The following is a 20,509-nucleotide window of genomic DNA, read 5'->3' on the forward strand; positions in this document are numbered from 1 at the left end:
CATAAAAATTATATGAACCAGGGAATTAAGAATCTGTGAAGTTTCATCTTATTTCCTTTATCCCCTTTTGATAACAATGTGTTATCTATACAGTAAAAAAAAAATAGAAAGGGGATAAATTATTCCATTTTAAATTTCAAAATTTTATTTTTCATATCCTCGAAACATAAAATTTAAATCATGTACATGAACACAAAGATGGACATAAGATGGACATAGCTATTTAAAACACTGACAAAATCCAGTTACAATAATATATATTTTTAAACCAAATTATCTATTCTTATAGTGAAAACTAAGTTCATTAAAAACTACATAGGAAAATATAATAGTTAATAGTTAATTTTGTGTTCTCTTTTCAAATATGTGACTTTGAAGGTATGTTTTAATAACACCTCAAAAAATCCATATACAATGCAACAAATAGATTTATAACACTTTCTTTCGGTTATTATTCACTGTAATTCAAGAAGCTCCAGGAAGAGTCATCATTTAAGGAACTCCTCTGATTAGAATCACAACCAAATTTTGAATATTTGGTCAAAGGAACATGAAAATGCCAGGTCTTGTCACAACAGGTGGAAAGAAATAACCTATAACGTTGAATATTTCAGATAAAGACAATCCTAACTAAGCTCCAAATCAAGCATTTGGGCAAGTGGTACCTTACTCTCATTAAAGAAAAGTCCTTACTGCTGAGGGCACTGGGTCTCTGGAGTTGATTTGGAAGACACGTATAAAATAGGGTGTGATTTCTTACAAGTTTCCTTTTCCAATTTGCTTGCAGTTTCTTTCCCTTCTTTAACTTCTGTTTGAAGCCTTGATTCAGCAGCTAACCTACAGGTATTAAAGCATCCACTCTGAATTCAAATGTGGTTAAAAAAATTAAAGAAGAAACAAACCTCTCATATAATGGGCCTCTAATGAGACATGATCAATTTTATGTTTATGAGGAAAAAATTACAGTTGACTCCAAAACCATTAAGAACTAAGTCACTGCCTCTCTAAAAGAAACTTTTTTATATCAACACTTAATTTTTTAAATGCCTTAACTATTTTTAAGGTTGATAAAAGTCATGGCAAAGTGTAAATTAAAGAATTAAAATACAATGGGATGTCTATTAGGGTAAGTATGCCTAAAAAATAGTTAAATGCTAGAGCACAATTGTAATGTTAACGTTGACATACAAAAGGCAAACACAAGATTAAAATAACATGGAATCCTGGACCACATGCATACCAATCTGTCTCAGAAAAAAACCCTAAACAAGCTGAATTTCAACTAGCATAATAATAATTTAAGAAAAAATAAACAGTGGAGAGATATTTTAAAAGGTTTATACAGATTTTCTAGCAAGAGCATCAATTAAATTTATAAAGCATGCAATAGTGAAGTTCCCAGTAAACCCGTATTTATTGTTACAATATTATCACCAGATTGTGTCTAAGTTAATCATGCAGAGAGCAAAAGGTTGGAAACATCTTAAGTTAGCAGATGGACTCACACATACACAAAAACAAATGTTTTGTGGTATTTTATTTGTTTTTGTTTAATTTGCCAGACAAAATTCCAACACGCTACTTAATTTGAGTCAAACAAGTAGCTAAATACATTTTCTTAAGTAACTTTTATCAAACAAAAAAAGACAGAAAAAGAAATGAAGACAACACAGATAGCAAGGTCTGCACTGATCAATTCTGGAACTTCACCTCCAGAAATATACAATGGTCAAGCACACTTACACAATGAATCACATATATACAAGCATAATCTATTGAATTCATTTCAGAAGTACTCGGAACTCTGTATGTGCAATGTGTATGTGTGTGACATAATTCATTTGAATTTACTTTTTCCTTGAGAATAATAAACTTTTATGAGACCTATCATGTTAATATAAAAATTTAAGGAATGGAGTAATAAATTACAGTTGACCTTTGAACAATGCAGGGGTCAAGGGTACTGACCCTTACAGTCAAAAATCCTTGTATACTCCTCCCAAACTTAAGTATTAATAGCCTACTCTTGACTGGAAGCCTTATCCATAACATAAACAATCAGCACATATTTTGTATATATTATATACTGTATTCTTATAATAATGTTAGAGAAAAAAATGTTATAAGAAAAAATCTTAAGGAAAATACATTTGCAACAATGTACTGCATTTACCAAAAAATCCACATGTAAGTGGATCTGCATAGTTCAAACTTGTCTTGTTCAAGGGTCAACTGTACTTCTCTTAAAATTAACAGCAGCTCACACTGTTGAGGTGCTTTCACTGTAGAGCACCAACTTTAGTAGCACTGAAGACTTTAAAAATAAAAATCAGATAAAACATACAAAACAGCCCTTTACAAAGGTGGGCTACGTCTGACTGTACTAACTCAAATGCACACTAGTAAAATGCCTTATTCTGTACCCTCCTGTCTACAACTCACGTAGCCCTAGTAGCACCTTAAAGATCTCCTTTCAAATCCAAGCTCTTTTCACTATGCTTAATTTTTTAAATGTCTAAAGATATTTATTTTAAATGCATCTATTGTTCCATTGCATACAGACATTCTTCATTATCTTTTTATCACCTTCTCCATTTTCCTCATTCCTTTCTCTTTGCCCTACTCTTGGTCCTGCTGTACACACCCTGAGCTTGTGCTTTATTCCCCCCAGCCTTAGCCACTGTTACTTCCCTTTCTCTTTCACTCACTTTCTCTTATCTTCCTATCTCTATTATTTTTTTAAAAGATAAGGCCCTTAAAATGTTAATTCCTATAAACATACATGTCTGACATTTCTTCTTTTAGTCACAAACTCAAATATGTAGAAACTGGAGGTTCTGAAGTTTTGATATAAAATGAAAATGAATTACTTTTGATATTTAAAAATGTCAAAATCAAAGCCCAATCTTAAAGACTTATGACAGACATTTTCAAAAGCCATAAAAATTTCACCTAACAATCTTCTAGAAGGCTGAAATTTCTTAGACTATTGGAAAGCCATTTAAGGAGATAATTTTTCTTTCATGGCCACTCTTGAACTAGGGAAAAAATAACCAACTGTACAATTTATTCAAACCAACAAAACATTCAGAGATGTACTAAGCTGTGATATTTCTGTTTTATGAGAGAACAAAATGTAACTTTTGAAAATAATTCCCTTATTCAGGAGTCCTTTCCCTTTGCAATTGTTTTAGTTTTTCGTAAAGTTTTAGAAAAATTGAAAGAAGGTAGATGAAACTGGGGAATTATACTACATGCAATATTAAGAAAATAGATAAAGAAACAGATAGCACAGTTCATGCAGCGATAGAGAAGAGATGGAGAGGTCTGCTGGTTGCCCTGAAGAAAAGAGGACACTGACCTGGGAGAATTTGGGGTGTTTCCACTTCTTTCACTTAAGGCTTCAGAGTCAGCTGAAACTCCTAGAAATTTCACACATTTCTTTTCCTTCATTGGCTGAATGTCCATGGGCAGGCTTTTGTGAGGAGAAAGACTGATTCCTAGTGTATTTATAGAAACTGTCTTTTCTAACTGCAAGTTGTTATCTTCTGAACTGCTGGGATAGCACTGGGCCTCCACTTTCTGAGGGGGTAATCTATAATCTTCCCCAACAGCATTTTTGGCACATACATTGTTAGGGGTAGTTACATCCATAGGCAGGACCTCACGCCTCTTCTTGGGTACAGGCACTTCACTTTTCTCTGAGAATAAAAACCATTAAAAATATATTAAGTCAAAACAAAGATATAGTAAAAAGAACTAGTTACACAGTTTTTTCCTCTCCTTCTCTTCATTCTTTTGAAACCCACTTATCTCCTTATTGAAATATATTGTCTTTTATCCTTTCTTTTTCATAGACTTCACTAACTATATCTTTAAAAGGTTATATGACTATAAATTTTTCCTTGGGAACTCAAAAGATTTAGTTTTCGCAATGAAAACTTCTATGTTTTGATACTGTTATAAAAGTTACACAGGGCTTTAACAGACTTCAGTGTGGAGGTAAGGAAGGATACAGTGGCTAAGAGTCAAGGAATCCAGGTACAAATCCCCTATTAGCACTCTGCAGCTGAGTAACTTCGGGAAGTACTTAGCCTCTTGAGCTTTATCTTCTTTAGCTGTAAAATGGGAATTAAAAACATCCAGTCCACTTGATATTATGTGTTATAGTGATTACATTGCAAAGAAGTCAAGTTCTCTGAGGCAACCTGTGCCTATTCACCCCATCTACAAAATAGATTCAAAATCTGAGTACTTCTACTTATGGATACTTCTCAAGTTCAAACCACCGTATGTCTTACTGCAGTCTAAGGCAATAGCCTTCTACCACTACTGCTTTAACGTAACATCATTCCATCCCCTATGCAGGTTTATTTACAGTCACTGAATTAATTGTTCTAATCTTTTCCCTATCCCCATACGAATGGGCCTTTCATTTTCAAAATCAAAGTTAGTAAAGTTGGAAAAAGTATGGTTGGGACATGGGATTAGTGTTCCTACTCTACACGGGTCTTTTTAAATCATTTTTCCTTTCTCTTATATTGTTCCTCACATCAACTAAATTCACTATATTTCCCTCTGTCTCTTGGCTATGTTTAGTTCAGCAGACTTTTGAAATTCATAATGTATAATTCTTAATTAGGAAAGCCTATTAGAATCAAGGAAGAGAAAAAGGATGAAAGAGAAGCCTTTATCAACTATACAAAACCTTACTATTGCTAACAATCTCCCCATTACTGTTAAGATGCACTCAAGTCACTGAGACAAAAATGAAGACAATCTTAGGCATGTAAACAATGTAAGGTCAAAAACTGGCTGAAAATCTATAACCTAAAACATGTAAAAACACTTTTTTTTTTTTTTTGGTCTAAGAATCATTGCATTCTTAGGCTTTTTTAATTTTAGCCTTTTATTTTTTAATTTACAAACAAACAATAAAATCACTCTGTTTAGTGTCTAAGATGCAGAGTTCATACGGTAAGGCTATTTTCTACCTCAGTGATTAGACGTATAGTTGTCCTCTACTATTGGTCCTAGTAGTTTCCCTCAATAATAGAACCCTTAAGAGTATACTCAATAATATTGTAATACCTTTGCATGATGACAGACTGTAACTAAACTTATCATGGTCATTTTATAATGTATAAATATCAAATCATGATATAAACTTGAAAGTAATAGAGTATTATATGTCCATTACACTTAAAAAAAAAAAAAAAAATCCCGTGATGTAGTTGGGAACATGGCCCCTGAGAATCAAAACTGCATTTCTCAGCTTTTCTTGTAGGTAGGTGAGGCCACATGACTCAATTCTGCTCAAGGATTATACTGATGAACAATGCAAAGAAAGCCTAAATCCTGACACTCTGACCAGTTGTAGAATACCTCTTCTAGACTTTTGTAAGGGGAGGAATTAATACTTATTTTGTTTAAGTCTCCATTATTTTAGGTTTTCTATAAACAATACTAACTAATACAGCTCCCAAACATCAGTTGCCTCGATAAAAATCAAACTCTTTAATATTGCATAAGATGTTGCAATTGTAAATGGAAAGGTTTCTAAGGTTTTTAAACTTTATCAAGGTTCTAATGTACAGATATCCAACAGAATATCTATTTATTCATATATACGCAGTACCCAGATCTCTGAATTTTCCTACACATTTTGTAGGGTTTTTTTTTAGAGATACATACGCACAAATTAGTTTGTAATGGGATCTGCATAAAGCTATAGTAAGAAAAAAACTTGATATGATTTCTCAGAGCTTCTCATAATTTAAAAGATAAAATATATGAGATATGCATACCTTCAGGTTCATACTTCAGTTTTAGCTCATCTAGTTTAGCTCTCAGTTTCATATTTTCACTTTGGGAGAGCTGGAGACATCTTTCGTTTGCAAAAAGTTTTCTCTCAATATCCAAAGCCCGCTGGCTCTCAAATAATGCTTTCATTCGTTGTATGGACAATTCACCTTTAGTGTTTTCATTTTCTTTGCTATGTAAATAAAAAAAGGAGAACCAAGGAATATTAACATAACATACATAAGTGTTTTAAACACATATTTGTAAAACATTTAGTGCAAATATTTTATTACATATCTGAACTCTCAGATAAACATATATTTCCTTGCAGTTTTAAGTAACAAACACTAAACAAAGTTTTTTAAAATTAAATTCATTAGCCAACAGAGTACATCATTAGTTTCACATGTAGCGTTCAATAATTTATCAGTTGCGTTTAACACTTAGCGCTCATCACATCACGTCCCCTCCTTAATGCCCATCACCCAATTAACCCATACCCCCACCGACCTCCCCTCCAGCAACCCTGTTTGTTTCCTCTAGCTTTTAACAATAACACTTTCAAATAAAAAATGTCATGCATTCTTCAAAGGGAAGGAGGAAAATATTCCTTCCACATTAGTGCACATGTAAATAATTTCCTTTTAAGTTCCAAATTAGTATTTATTCCTGAAAAGTTTAGGGTATAAGAATATTTTCTATGTCAAAGTTCTTTTCAGTTACTTTTTTTTTTTTTTTAAGATTTTATTTATTCATGAGAGACACACAGAGGCAGAGACATAGGCAAAGGGAGAGGCAGGCTCCCTGCAGGAAGCCTGATGCGGGACTCTATCCCAGGATCCTGGGATCAACCCTGAGGCAGAGGCAGACGCTCAACTACTGTGCCACCAGGTGCACCTCATTTAAAAATCTAAAATACTAAACATGGAGAAATAAAAATATTTAATAATTCATTGAAAGTATTTTTTTCAATAACCAGCACAAATTATATCTTGAATATATCTTATTTGCTATTAAGATGTTTTTGATGCTTTTCTTTTCTGGAAATTCTTTTGGCAATTTGAAAACAAAAATTTGTAGTCACTAATACTACTTTTTATAAGCAAGTCAAGAGAATATGCAGCTTTCTAAGCACCCAACACTTACTTTAAGTTGTCAAGCTTTATCTGAAGTAAATCTGTGTAATAGGTGTTATCTTCCAGAGTGCCAGAGTTGGCAGAAAGCTTAGATTCTGTACTTTCATATAAACTCTAAAGAAAACAACAATTCTTATTACTTAAGATAAATAACAAATTAGGTTAATCCAGTTGCCCTTGAACAATACAGGTTTAAATGGCACTGATCCACTCATACGTGAATTTTTCATAGTAGAGAACTATAAATATATTTTCTCTTCCTTATAATTTTCTTAATAATATTTTGCTGTCTCTAAATTTTAATATAGTGTAGAATACGTGTAACATACAAAATATGTGTCAACTGTTTCTATTATTAATAAGGCTTCTGGTAAATAGTAAACTACTCATAAAGTTTTTGAGGAGTCAAAAGATATTTAACTGCACGGGGTTGGGCATCCCTAGGCCCCGTGTTGTTCCAGGGTCAACTGATTTAAGATATTCAAACCAAATCTGGCTGTGTTATTGAAGGGGTTATCTTTACCTTAAATTTCTCCAGATTTCTAATTTCACCTAAAAGGTGTTTAATTTCACCGTTCTTCTGCTCCAGCATGGCAAGCAACCGTTCCTGCTGCTCAAATTCAGTTTGAGACCCTTTCATTTGTAGCAATGTGGCAATTTGTAACTAGAAAAACAAAAAAAAATTACAACCTCACCCCACCCCACACAGAGAACTGAGTGGGGGAAAGGAAGATTCCAATAACTACATTTGTGGTACAATGCATATTCTGTACTATCTCTAGAACTCAGTTTGGAAACTAAACTATGTCTAGTTTAATAATCTAATAATTTGAAACTATTTGTATCAATAAGTTTTTTTTTTTTTTTTTTAGATTTTATTTATTTATTCATGAGAGACACAGAGAGAGAAGTAAAGACACAGGCAGAGGGAGAAGCAGGCTCCTTCAGGAAGCCTGATGTGGGACTTGATCCCAGGACCCTGGGATCAAAACCTGAGGCTAAGGCAGATGCTCAACCACTGAGCCACCCAGGCGTCTCTGTATCAATAAGTTTAGTTACAGATATAACTCGAGTACTTATTTAAGTACTTAGGAGTAATATCTGATAACAATTTTTGCACTTCTGTGAAACATAAAATTGAACTGAATGGCTAGGATCCAGAAGCATCACTTAATTAAATAAGTCTGCCCAAACAGTATAATGTTGTACTTTACTCATCACATGCACGGTCATTTAGGGTCTGATGGGGTTTCTCAAAAATTTTTATTAACTTCAACAGTATTAAGTGGGGGAAATTATTAAGCTACTCATATTTATAACGGTGAGATTCACAAATGACAAGAATGGAAACAAAGGTAAAAGGCACCTAAGGATACCGAAGGAATCTTCAATATAAATATATTAACATAATACGTTAATTAAATTGAATTTAAATAAAAAGTTAAAAAAAAATTAAAAGGGCCTATATGCTTGACTTGAGGAACTACAAGAAAAGATTATTCAAATCTCACTAATTAGCCTTTGCAAGAGAACTAAAGAATGGTGAGAGAGCTAGTTTTCGTTTAAGTAGGAACCTTAGGGGACGCCTGGGTGGCTCAGTGGTTAAGCGCCTGCCTTCGGCCCAGGTCGTGATCCTGGAGTCCTGGGATCGAGCCCCACATCGGGCTCCCTGCATGGAGCCTGCCTCTCTCTTTCTCTGTGTCACTCATGAATAAATACATAAAATCTTAAAGAAAAAAAAAAAAAAGTAGGAACCTTAAGCCTGTGCTAAGAAACGCCAGGCCAATAGCTGGAATTAAAAACTTTCCAAATTTTTTTTCTACCACACAAAATTTATATATTTCTGGGAAAGCTGTTGAATAACCATAAAAAAAAATAATAAACCAATAGATGTTAACTATACTACTACTAAATATCTACTAAAGGATTAATTTTTTGAAATAAAACCTAATAATCTTTTAGTCAATCTAAAGATTTTTTTTCTAAAATCATGCAGTTCTAGAAACAACTAAGTACAGGGATGCCTGGGTGGCTCAGCAGTTAAGTGTCTGCCTGCCTTTGGCTCAGCAGTTGAGCGTCAGCCTTTGGTTCAGGCCTGATCCCGGAGTCCTGGGATTGAGTTCTGCATCGGGCTCCTAGTGAGAAGCCTGCTTCTCCCTCTGCCTATGTGTCTGCCTCTCTCTCTCTCTCTCTCTCTCTCATGGATAAATAAAAATCTTTAAAAAAAACAAACAAACAACAAAACAAAACAACTAAGTACACTCTTTGAAGGAAAAGATGCTTTCTTTGGTTCATCTGTACATGTAATACAGATACAAAATAGGTTTAATAAACCTTCAATGGTGATAACGCTATACCTTCATTCTTTGCATCTGTTCTCTGTTAAATGCATTTTGCTTCTTTAGTGACTGATACTTGACTTTCATACTGATAAACTGACGTTCCATTGCTGCCCTTCGATCTTCCACCTAGAAAATTTTAACACGGTTAATTACTCTTGTATTAAGCGAAATGTTAATCTAATCAGTGGAGTATTTGCTACGTACCTCTGCAAACAAAGAGTTGCCTTTACTACTGGGGTCCAAGGCTTGCTGGAGTGCCTGGTCTAATTGCACCTGAAGATCTTGATTTGCTACACGAGCTTTCTAAATTTGAGAAAAAACAATTTAGCTCATAGAGGTTAGATTAGCAAGGAAACAACTTATTATAAACTGGAAAAGATAATGTTACTCTAGTCATAGTACCTCTAAGGCATTATAGTAAGAAACTGCTTCTTTCTCTCGCTCCTCTTTTTCTTCTTTAAGCCGGTCTACCTGGCGCATTAGATTAGTACTAAGAAGTTCTAGTTGTTCTTGTCTGTACTGTAGTTCATTCACTTCTTCTTTGAGGGTAGTCTATTCAACAGGAATTGAAAAAGACGAAATTGTCCTGAATAATCTTTCATTTAGCAGCTGCTCAGTTTATCTATCAGAAGTGGTTCACACCCAAAACTAAAACTAAAGAGCCAGTCAACAGTTGTAAAATGCATAATAAAATAAAAATACTAAATTAAAAAAAAAACTAAATTTTTTATCAAGGAACCAAATGAAAGGCTATCTTTCTTTCTTATGAATTTAAGCTTTTAATTTTTAATTAACCTTAGCCTGCAATGAAAAATATCTACATTCATATGCATATCAATTTCCATGAAACCAATGTTTTATATAGGGCTTTTATGACACAAAGAAGGGTCAGAGTTAATGACTCTAAGTTCTTCCAGAGCTTTAATTAATCTAAAGGTAATCTGCCTTACATAATCACACAATCTAAAACCTTACTATGAATGAGTAATCCACCTAAAAACTCTATAAAATATTTTTTAGTTACATCAAAGTTAAGCAAAAAATGTTTTAGCCTTAAAATTACCTAAGGATCATAACAAAAACATGTAGAAAGAATGCAAGAAAAAAGAAAATAACCTAGAAACATAGATGCCATAAAAATTACCTTCATACTTTCCATTTCAGTCAGCTCAATTTGAAGAGCCAGCATCTCTGAAGACATGCTTTCATGTACACGCTCAGACATTATTCGCATTTCCTCTGATTTACATGAAAGGAGTTCCTTCTGATGGTCTACTTTGTGCTTCAGCTGCTTTTCACTGAGCCTAGCTTCATCTAATTCTGCTTTCAGTTTTTCTAACTAAAGTAAAAAAGGAAAATTTGCAATCTTAAAAAATCAAAAGGCAATTGAAGGTCATCAGAATATATAGTTATAGTACAAATTATTCTGGTATCTGCAGAATAACTATTTTAATGAGATAGTCAAGCTGAACAAAACTAATTACACCTTCATATAGTTCTGAATCTTGGAAAACTAAAAATGTAAGTTTAAAGGAAACAAACTTATGCAGAAGGATGAAGTTTTAGGGTGAAACCTAGATTTAAACTGTTTCCTTCCTCTTAGGTAAAATTGGTAAATGATTATATCTACCATTACTAGGTTATTGTGTGGCTCTCAACTGAGATCAAGTGGGTAAAACATTCAGCACCATGACTAGCATTCACTAAACAACTTCTGTTATCAATAAAAATCTTGATGTCCAGGATTATAGTTATTACCTATACTGAATTATCTTCAATTAAGTATCAACATTCTTAGATTATATCCTGATACCTGTTTTCTATTTAAAAAATAAGAGCCTCTTGACTTATTTTCCCTTTTCTATTTTCATGATGTGAAAAAAAATTTCAGGTGAATGATCTATGTTGAAATGTGGCCATCTTTCTGAAAAACATCACTGACTGACCCAAACTTACTGTATGATCAGACTATTAATATTAAGGTTTTCTATTTGGTTACAGACTAAGCACCTTTTAACAGTGATATGCTTTGTCTCACAAACATAACAAATAGTCCATACAAGTAATCAAAGTAGGTCTGGACTCCTGGCCACTTTGGCGGCTATGTGAAGAGTGAATGGTATGAACAGAAATGATGGAAGCCAACTACCTGGAGAGAAGGTTATAATAGTAGTCTAGGGGAGAGAAGATGGTGATGTGGACTAGAATTATAGCGGTAGAGATGGATGCTTTGTATATCAAGTTCTTAGAACTGGTTGATGAAGTATTGTGAGAAATAAGTGAAAGATATCAAGTAAAACTCCAAAATTTTGGCACAGGTGATAGGAGACTGAAAACATTTTTTGACTAATTTAGTCTTTGCTCTGCCAAAAAACCACCTCTTAGGCAAGTGCCTTGCCTCAGATACTGAGTATTTACTACATTACTTTTTTTTTTGTTTGTTTAGGTAATGAAAGCCACTGATAAAATGAAAATAACATGGTAGGGGGTAATGGAGGGGGAGGAGAATGCATCATTAGCAGTCATTGGTGCCTCAAGTCAGATTAGTTTCAGACAAGGTAGATTACTGTTTGCCAGCATGAATGCAAGATGATTCTAGGTATTATAAGAAAGCACATTTTGATAGTCATATTCATTTGACTACAATTTAGGAAAAAACATAACCAGCTCTAATATATAATTTCCTTGATATTGTTACTTAAAATGAGAAAACATTTTAAAAGAGAGTCAATTTAAAGAAATCATTTAAGAGTAAAGGTGGTACAGATCTGGAAAAATCTTAAAAGATGCTACATAAACACAGAAAATTAGAAAACAGGCCAAATGTCAGGTAAGGTTTTATAGAGAAGGGTCTGGAAAATAGGGACTCTATAAAAAGAAGAGCCATGATAAAGGTTCTGAATTCCTTTGAAGTAACTGAATAGTTGGTGGTACTGAAAAAGAATAGGTGACTTATTTTTATGTGTGAAATGAAGCCAGTATAACATATTGTTAGACTAAGTACAGTGACATGGGCTTTGAAGAAGACAGCTTCAGTTCAAATCTTGATGGATTTCTGTGATTTTTGTTCAATTTACTCAATCTGTTTAAACATTGGTTTCCTCCTCTGTTATACAGACAATAATGGCACCTTTCTTATTAAGTTGTAAGAAGTAGATCATATGCCATTAGCTTATCTTCAATGACTAAACTAGAAAGTATCAATTCTAATGTGTATTAACTTACAATAAACTACTGGTTTCTTTTGTAGGTTACAAAGTGTACTACTCCTTTCTGTGAAGGTTAGGAGACTGGTCTTTCTGAAAGGGGACTGCCATACTATGCATTATAAGCAAGGTCATGCTTTTCACTAAACTAAAACTCCATAAAAAAATTTTTAGTTATTGAAATTAAATAATTATATTTAATTAGTAGAATGTTATCAATACAAGTCCCTTTGGTAAACTCTTGTTTCTCAGTGTTCCCACTCCCAATATTATGATGATGGAGCCCTTGATCTCAACTATTTTCCCTAGATGGTATTAAGAAAATCTTCATCACTAAAATTTACAGATTGCTAACTCCTTAAGTACAAAGCATTTTTGTTTTGACATATATAGATATCCAAACCTTATTTTTTAGTTCATTTACTTCTTGTCCATGGCTTCTGCTGAGCTGCTCTTTTAATTGCTCCAAGTGTGTTTTTTGCTGTTGTTTAATAGCTTCACATTCAGAGCTCAAACTTTCCAACATTCGACTCTTAAGTTCAACTTCTCTCTGAAGAGTATATTTTTCTTGTTCATAATTCTGAAAACAGATTCAATTATAATTCAATTACATAAAGATAACTTAAAGCCATCATATATAAACAATTCTCACCCTCAACTGTTTCATTCCTGTTTCACATATTTGCTGCTAAGGAACCACCACCTGTTAGACCTGGAATAACTGTAGCTAATCAGTCTTACAAAAAGCCTGGAGGGTTTTAGCTACTCATGTGGTAATTGCTTCTATGCCCATCAAGGAATTAAAAGGTGTTCCATGGCATGTCAACATATCAAGTAATCTCTGCTAGGGAAAGCAAAAACAAAAACATTTAGTAGCACTTCAGTTTTCCCAGTGACAATTACTCGGTTTGATAACATTATGCTCTACTTATGGCTCTGAAAATAAACTAGTAGACAGGGCACAAAGAAAAATACTAAATTATCCTTTACTTTTAGAATGTAGTCATCTGAGAAATGTTCACAAATGACTACTCAATGAATATAGTATTGAGACAAAAGGAGGATTTAAGAGGGCTTTTGCTTCTGACAGGGAAGTTGGTTTTTTGTTATTGTTTTTGTTTGTTTAGTTTTTACTTTTTCATCTGACAGAGAGAGTGCCAGTGCACAAGCAGGCGGCAAGGGCAGAGTGAGAGAGAGAAACAGATTCCCTACTGAGCAGGGAGCCTGACTCAAGGGCTTAATTCCAGGACCCCAAATTCATGACCTGAACCTAAGGCAGACCCTTAGCCACTGAGCCACCCAAGTGATCTCTGACAGGGAAGTTTAAAGATTAAAAAATAGCATTAGTTCAAAGTCCTTCAGTAAGCTTTTAAAAATAAAATTAAATAAGAAAAATACGTAAGGTTTTTTTTTTGCTATACTTAAATCTTGAGATCAAAGTTTAAACATATTACTGAGCATTTACTACATAAGATTAATACTTTTTTTATTTTTAAAGATTTTATTTAGGGCAGCCTGGGTGGCGCAGCGGTTTAGTGCCGCCTGCAGCTCAGGGTGTGATCCTGGAGACCCGGGATCGAGTCCCACATCAGGCTCCATGCAAGGAGCTCTTTTACTCTGTATCTCTGTGGCCCTCTCTCTCTCTTTCTCTCTGTGTGTGTCTCATGAATAAATAAAATCTTTAAAAAAAATAAAAAAAATAAAGATTTTATTTATTTGTTCATGAGAGACAGAGAGAAAGAGAGGCAGAGACACAGGCAGAGGAAGAAGTAGGCTCCATACAGGGAGACTGACGTGGGATTCGATTCCAGGTCTCCAGGATCACGTCCTGGGCTGAAGGCGGCGCTAAACCGTTGAGCCACCTGGACTGCCCTAATTAATACTTTCAATAAATGTGTGCCAGATGTTACACATATAGCAGTGAACAAAACAGACAAAATTCCCTCTCATGGATTTCATAATCTGGAGTTAATTAGCTGAATTAGTGAATGACAGCAACTTTACAAAACACTCTCAGGGAAGGCCTCTCAGCTGAGGTGACATTTAACAGAGACCTAAAGGTTGAGGACTCATTCCATGACAGTGAGGGGATGTGCAATACAGGTGAAGGCAACAGCTCATGTAAAGTCCGTAAGGTGGGACTAGTATACCTTAGCACAAGGGAAAGTAGTTTAGATGAGGTCAAGGGTTGGCATGGGTCAGATCACATAGGAATCTGCAAATACAGGTAAAGAGTTTGGATTTTGATGTAAATATAATTGGAAATCACAATTGTGTTTTTAGCGGGGCCGTGACATGATCTTTTGTTTATTTTTCAATGGCCATGTGGCTGCTGTGTGAAAAATGAATGGCACGAAACGCAACGAGGGAAGCAAGCAACCTGGTTAAAGGCTACAACAGTAATCTTGGGGACAGATGATGACGGTCTGGATTAGAGCGGCAGTAGCACAGATCAATGTTTTGTAGGTTAGGTTCTTAGAACTTATTGATGGATCAAACATGACAAATAAGGGCCACAGGGATAGAGTAGAATTCCTAGAAATTTTGCTCAAGTTATTATATACATACTAAGTAAGCTAAATTGCAAGGGAATGCTTTGTTAGCAGGCAGGGAATCAACTATTATGTTTATGTTACATTTGAGATGTCCGTAAGTAGGAAACTGAATACACAAATCTACACTGTAGAGGTCAACTGGACTTGGTATAGTATCATGAGACATTTAGATGTTTTCTGAAGGGACGCCTGGGTGGCTCAGTGGTTAAGCGTCTGCCTTTGGCTCAGGGCGTGATCCTGGAGTTCTAGGATCATGTCCCACATTGGGCTCCCTGCATGGAGCCTGCTTCTTCCTCTGCCTATGTCTCTCATAAATAAATAAAATCTTAAAAAAAAAAAAAATAGATTGTTTTCTATAGCTATGAAACAAGTGAGGTAACCAAGAAAGAGTGCAGGCTAAACGAAATCTAAAATCTACTATGTGCTGAAGGGAACAATAACTTGATTTTTCAAATTCAGAACATAAAGGGTCAGAAAAAAATATTAGAAACTCATTCACTTCCAATCTCTGTTTAGATAGAGGTGAATAGGAACTAAACTAAAATCTTCAAAAAGGAAGAAAACTAATAATAATTACTGGACAATACAAATCTTCAATAGCTAAGCATACCCTTGTAAACAGAGGAGTCCAGGGTCCTACCTCAGTCATGGTCATCATTTCATTACGACATTCATCCAACTGAATCTGCAACTCATTCTGGCTCTCCACCAGTTGTAAACCATACTGTGCAGCTTTTATTCGATCCTCTTCAACCTCTTTGAGTTTGCATCGAAGATCTGCAATTACATCTGCCTCCATTTTTTTTTCCGTTTTTAGTCTACTGTAAATAGATGGAATGAAAGTACTTAAGCTTTAACAAAATATTCCATACAATAACAATTATAAAAGACATATATATCTTTCCCTATAATACTACTGCTGTATAAAAACATAGTATTGAAGATTTTATTCCTGGATTTTAAATGGTCAAATTTGCTGCTGTGTCTTGTTCTAAAAGCAAGGTCTGATAATTCTGTTACCTGATTTGAGACTAAATCAAAGAGAAAAAAAAAATTGAACACATTTAACTTTATTCTAAGAAATGTAGTTATCAGGAATCTGTTCAGTTGTGTGCTAAGCTTCTTTAAATGCTGAGGTAGGGTGTGTCTCATATTTATATCATTATAGAGGTAATCATATTAAGAGCACAACGAAAGAAATCAAGAATTTATAGTAGCATGACTGCTACTTCAAATATAAAAAGGCAGCTTTGAATAAGGTTTGTAAGGCAAAGAATATCATGTACACAATTTTTCACAACCGCATTAATTTTCTGAACACATTAAATTTGCTTTATTGATAATAGGCTCATTAGTATTTTCTGTTATTCACAAGAGACATGCAAAATAGAATCATGTTCATAGTAATTAAAGAACATTTCTTATATTCTAGATTTTCAATCAAGGATTTAAACATTTTATATAGAAACATTCCACTAGGGATCCCTGGGTGGCGCAGCGGTTTGGCGCCTGCCTTTGGCCCAGGGCGCGATCCTGGAGACCCGGGATCGAATCCCACGTCGGGCTCCCGGTGCATGGAGCCTGCTTCTCCCTCTGCCTGTGTCTCTGCCTCTCTCTCTCTGTGACTATCATGAATAAATAAATAAAATCTTTAAAAAAAAAAAAAGAAACATTCCACTATAATTCAACCTTACTCATCATCGTTTCCAAATTGTCCCATCTCTTAAGCCAGATTTAAACACGGCTTTGCATTCAAAGAGCAACAAGTCATTAATAAGGTGTTTCCCTGCTTTCCAATCAATGTAATCATTATTCAACAAGTATTTCTTAAAGCTTTATGTGCTTAACTCCATTCTATGCATTTGAGATCCATCAGAAGCCAAATGGGCCAAAAAAAAAAAAAAAAAAACCCAAAAAACAAAACAGTGTTCTTTCATGAAACTTACCTTCCAGGGTGAGAAGACAAGCAATAGTAGTACCATGATTAAATGCATTTGAAAGTGAAAAAAAGAACAAAAGAAAAAAAAGAACAGAAAAAGGGAACTTGGAAGTAGGTATAATATAATAGAATGAAATCTAAATTAAGTGTTGGGGAGAAAGACCCTCTGGTGACTTCTGAAAAAAGCCTTGCAGAGGATAAGAGAATTAGCAACGTATCTATTTCAGGAAAGAAAAAGGGGTAGAGGCAGAAGGGTAGCACTAAAGTAGAAGGATGCCTAAGAAATGAACAAGATAAAATATAGGTCACAGGAGAGAATAGAAGACAATAGGCAAATCAGGCCACTGCAAGGACTTTGGCTTCTACTCTAGGTGAAATCGGGGTTCATTGCAAAGTATAGGGTAGAGATCTGATACTTTAAAAGGATCATTTTGGCTGCTGAATCGTTTGGAGGGAAGCAAGTGGGAAACATAAAGACCAGGTGAGATGATAGCTTACACAAGGATGAGTATAAAGGAGGTGGGGAGAAACAATCAGATTCTGCATATAGTTTGAAGGTAAAGGCAACATGATTTTCTGACAAATTAAATGTGGTTATGTATAAAAAAGAGAGGTTAAAAATGCCTCTAAGGCCTCTGGCCTGAGCAACTAGCAGAACAGATTTGCCATCAGCTGGACCATCAAAAGTTATGAGTAAAAACTGTCTTGAAAGAAAATCAGGAGCTTACGCTTTAAATATGAAATATACCATAAATAAATAAATATGAAATATATCAGGTAACCAGTTGGCACAGGAAGGATCTGGGCTAGAAATACAAACCTAGGAGTTATTAACAGAATTCCTTGAGCCTTGGTGTCACCATAGCATGAATATAATTAAAGAGGACCAAGGATTGAGCCATCAAGAGGTAGGAAAGAAGACAGCAAAATATACTCAGGCATGACCAATGAGGCAAGGAAAGCCAAGAGCCAAGTATTATCCTGGAAGCCAACTGAAAAGGGTTGGAGAAAATGGTGGGAAAACAGGAAACACAGTTTTGCTGCAAAGTACAGCAGATAAATGGGGCGGTAGCTGGATTGTTTATCTGTTTTGAGATACAATATTTTAAGAAAAAGTAACAGCATGGTTGTATGTCATGGGATAGATTCAGGAGAGAAGAAAAACTTGATGATATAGAACACATGGAGAACTGCTAAAGTGATGAAAAAGAATGAAGTCTAATGTACAAGGACTGATTTTAGATGGGAGCATAAATATTTCATCTAAAGGGAAAGCAAAATATATGGGTACAGACTACTGATAAGTAGGTAGATTAGTGATGGGAGTCTGCATAAGTGCCCTTCTAACTGTTCCAACTTATCAGTAAATGAGGAAGCAAGGTTATTAAGTAAAAATGAAGATGAAGGAGGAGATATATGGTTTCAGCAGAGAGAAGAAAAGAAAAAGGTATCCTGTTATCCAGGGCTGACAGTTACTGCTCTAAAACACAAGATCTTTCCAGGATGCCTGGATGGCACAGTTAGCTAAGGGTCCAAGTCTTGGTTTTGGCTCAGGTTTGAATCTCAGGATTGTGATGTCATGAGACCCAGCCCCAAGTGGAGCTCCTCAGTCAGCGCAGAGTCTGCTTCAGACTTTTTCCCTCTCCTTCTGCCCCTCCCTGCTGTCAAATAAAATCTTTAAAAATAAGTAAAATACAAGAGCTTTCCAAAGCCTGTAGGTGATGGGGCTAGGCACTCATTATTGCACTTTTTATCATATATTGGTTGACGATTTACCATTTGCCAGGTAGAGTGCTTCGAAGGAATTATCTCATTTAATTCTCTTGATGGGCCTACGTTAAACATTACTGCCATCAACATTTACCAAAGAAAAAAAGAGAGCTAGCCTCAAGACATTCCAGCCAGCAGAGTCCAAGGATGCAAAGAAATGTGTTTTCGTTCTTTCAAGATTCGCTAGAATTCCTATTATGTGTCTGGTACTGTGCTATTGCTGACACAATGGTGACCCCCCCCCAAAAAAAAAAAACTAGACAGTATCCCTCCTGCCTTCTTGAATCTTACAGGCATTAGTGGAAATGCATTAAATCAAATAACTGTAAAGTCTTATAAGCGTGATTAAGTGCACGAGGGAGCTTGTTATAAGTCATCAACATGGGAGTGATGCCCTAAATTGGGATGTGGGGTGGGGGTAGGGAGTACGGACAGGAAAGATTTCTGTGAGAAGGGACTTTTTGCAAAGGTCTAATGGACGAGTAAGAGTTACCCTGTCCATCCGCAGAGGGAGCCGGGTTGAAGAACTACAGCTAATACGTGCCAGACATAGTACTTGAGGCTTCGCACACATTGTCTAGGTCTCTCAACAACCCCATGAAATAGGAGGTGTTTCTGGCATTTACACACGTGCAGACTGAGGCACGGAGAGGTTAGGTAACTTGCCTAGGATAAGCAGCCAGTAAGTGCCCGAGATGGGGATCAGGGTCTGGCTCCGAAGCCGGGTGCTCCCAAGCACTCTTCTGTTCAGCCTCTCAGAAACAGCATACACAAAGCATTTAGCGGCGGCGAGCTCAGGCGGCCTTAGTTCTTACTCCACTTTGCACAACGCCCTGGAGGCGCGAGCTTGGACAACTTACTCAAGGTCTTGTGTTCTCATCCCTAGGATAAAGGCAATAACATCTCCGGCAGCGTTTTTGAGATTAACCCAGCTAATGAAGCAAGAAGAGGCAATTGGAATCTGACAAGCCGCTCTCTGGGGGGCAGCGCCGTCCAACGGAAAATGAGCACGAGCTGTGACAGGTGATTCTTAAAATTTTTCTAGGAGCCACGTTAAAAAAAAAAAAAAAAAAAAAGGTAAATGCAGGTGAAATTCATTTTAGCAATATTTTATTCAACCCAAAACATTCAAAACACTACCATTTCGGGGTGTAATCTTCACGCTCATCAGCGGGCTGTTGCTGCTTCTGCTCAGTCCTGGCAGCACAGCGCGCCGGTGTCCGCAGCACTTCTCCCTCCGGCCCGGTACGTGTGTCCGGCCGGCGGCTACCGTCCTGGACCGCGCAGGCGGGCCCCCCGCCCCGGCACGCCCCGGCCCGGCCCGGCCCTTCCTTCCGGACGCACGACACCCGGCCGGGTGGGGGCACGCGGCCAGCGCAAGACTGAGGCAGACCCGGGGCGCTGCAGAGGCTGCTCCGGCCCCGCCCCGCCCCGCCCCGGCCGCGCGCTGCCGCAGGCTCCCTGAGGCCCTGCTTTCCCCACTCCCCCGAGAGGCTCCCTTCGCCCCTCTCCACACGCACCTCCCTCCAGGCCCGTCGCCCCTACCTCTCTCCTCACCCCTCGCCCCTGCCTGCCGCAGCGGCAGCTCGTGCCGAGGGCGCACCGCGCCGAGTCCGCGACGGCAGCACCGCCTCACGACCAGAGACAGAGACGCCCGTCCCTTCCCTCAGGAGCTCTCCCGTAAGCGCCAGGGCTTTTTGAATGCTGTTCCCGCGAGAACTCACACCTCTCGCGAGGCGTCCCGCCCACGCCGCGCGCA

General features: G+C 36.5%; 1 protein-coding gene across 14 annotated transcripts; it reads right to left on the reverse strand.

Moving 5' to 3' along the window:
- Positions 1-122: 122 nt before the first annotated feature.
- Positions 123-20,455, reverse strand: SPDL1 (spindle apparatus coiled-coil protein 1). 14 transcript variants are annotated; one of them, XM_072824215.1, is made up of 13 exons: positions 20,296-20,450; positions 19,611-19,791; positions 15,682-15,862; positions 12,911-13,066; positions 10,425-10,619; positions 9,683-9,832; positions 9,485-9,583; positions 9,296-9,406; positions 7,462-7,602; positions 6,949-7,052; positions 5,808-5,995; positions 3,362-3,701; positions 123-837 (listed from the first exon to the last, which is right to left on the reverse strand). In XM_072824215.1, exons 2-13 carry the CDS (start codon positions 19,628-19,630, stop codon positions 690-692), a joined length of 1,833 nt encoding a protein of 610 aa, XP_072680316.1. In that variant the 5' UTR covers positions 19,631-19,791; positions 20,296-20,450; the 3' UTR covers positions 123-689. The 14 variants fall into 14 exon arrangements, with proteins under 14 accessions (XP_072680316.1, XP_072680315.1, XP_072680317.1 ...); XM_072824214.1 differs by having other exon boundaries at positions 12,890-13,066; XM_072824216.1 differs by having other exon boundaries at positions 12,890-13,066; positions 19,417-19,791.
- Between the last annotated feature and the right edge of the window lie 54 nt (positions 20,456-20,509).

This window comes from Canis lupus, chromosome 4, assembly GCF_048164855.1.
Source record: "Canis lupus baileyi chromosome 4, mCanLup2.hap1, whole genome shotgun sequence".
Classification (NCBI taxonomy): Eukaryota; Metazoa; Chordata; class Mammalia; order Carnivora; family Canidae; genus Canis; species Canis lupus.

Coding starts and splice junctions, on each gene's coding strand:
- SPDL1 (XM_072824204.1), bottom strand. CDS start 19,630: ATGAGAACACAAGACCTTGA. Junction 13,067..15,681: donor AAATGATGACCATGACTGAG/GTAGGACCCTGG, acceptor ATCTGTTTTCAG/AATTATGAACAAGAAAAATA. Junction 9,833..10,424: donor CTGAAATGGAAAGTATGAAG/GTAATTTTTATG, acceptor CCTGTTGAATAG/ACTACCCTCAAAGAAGAAGT.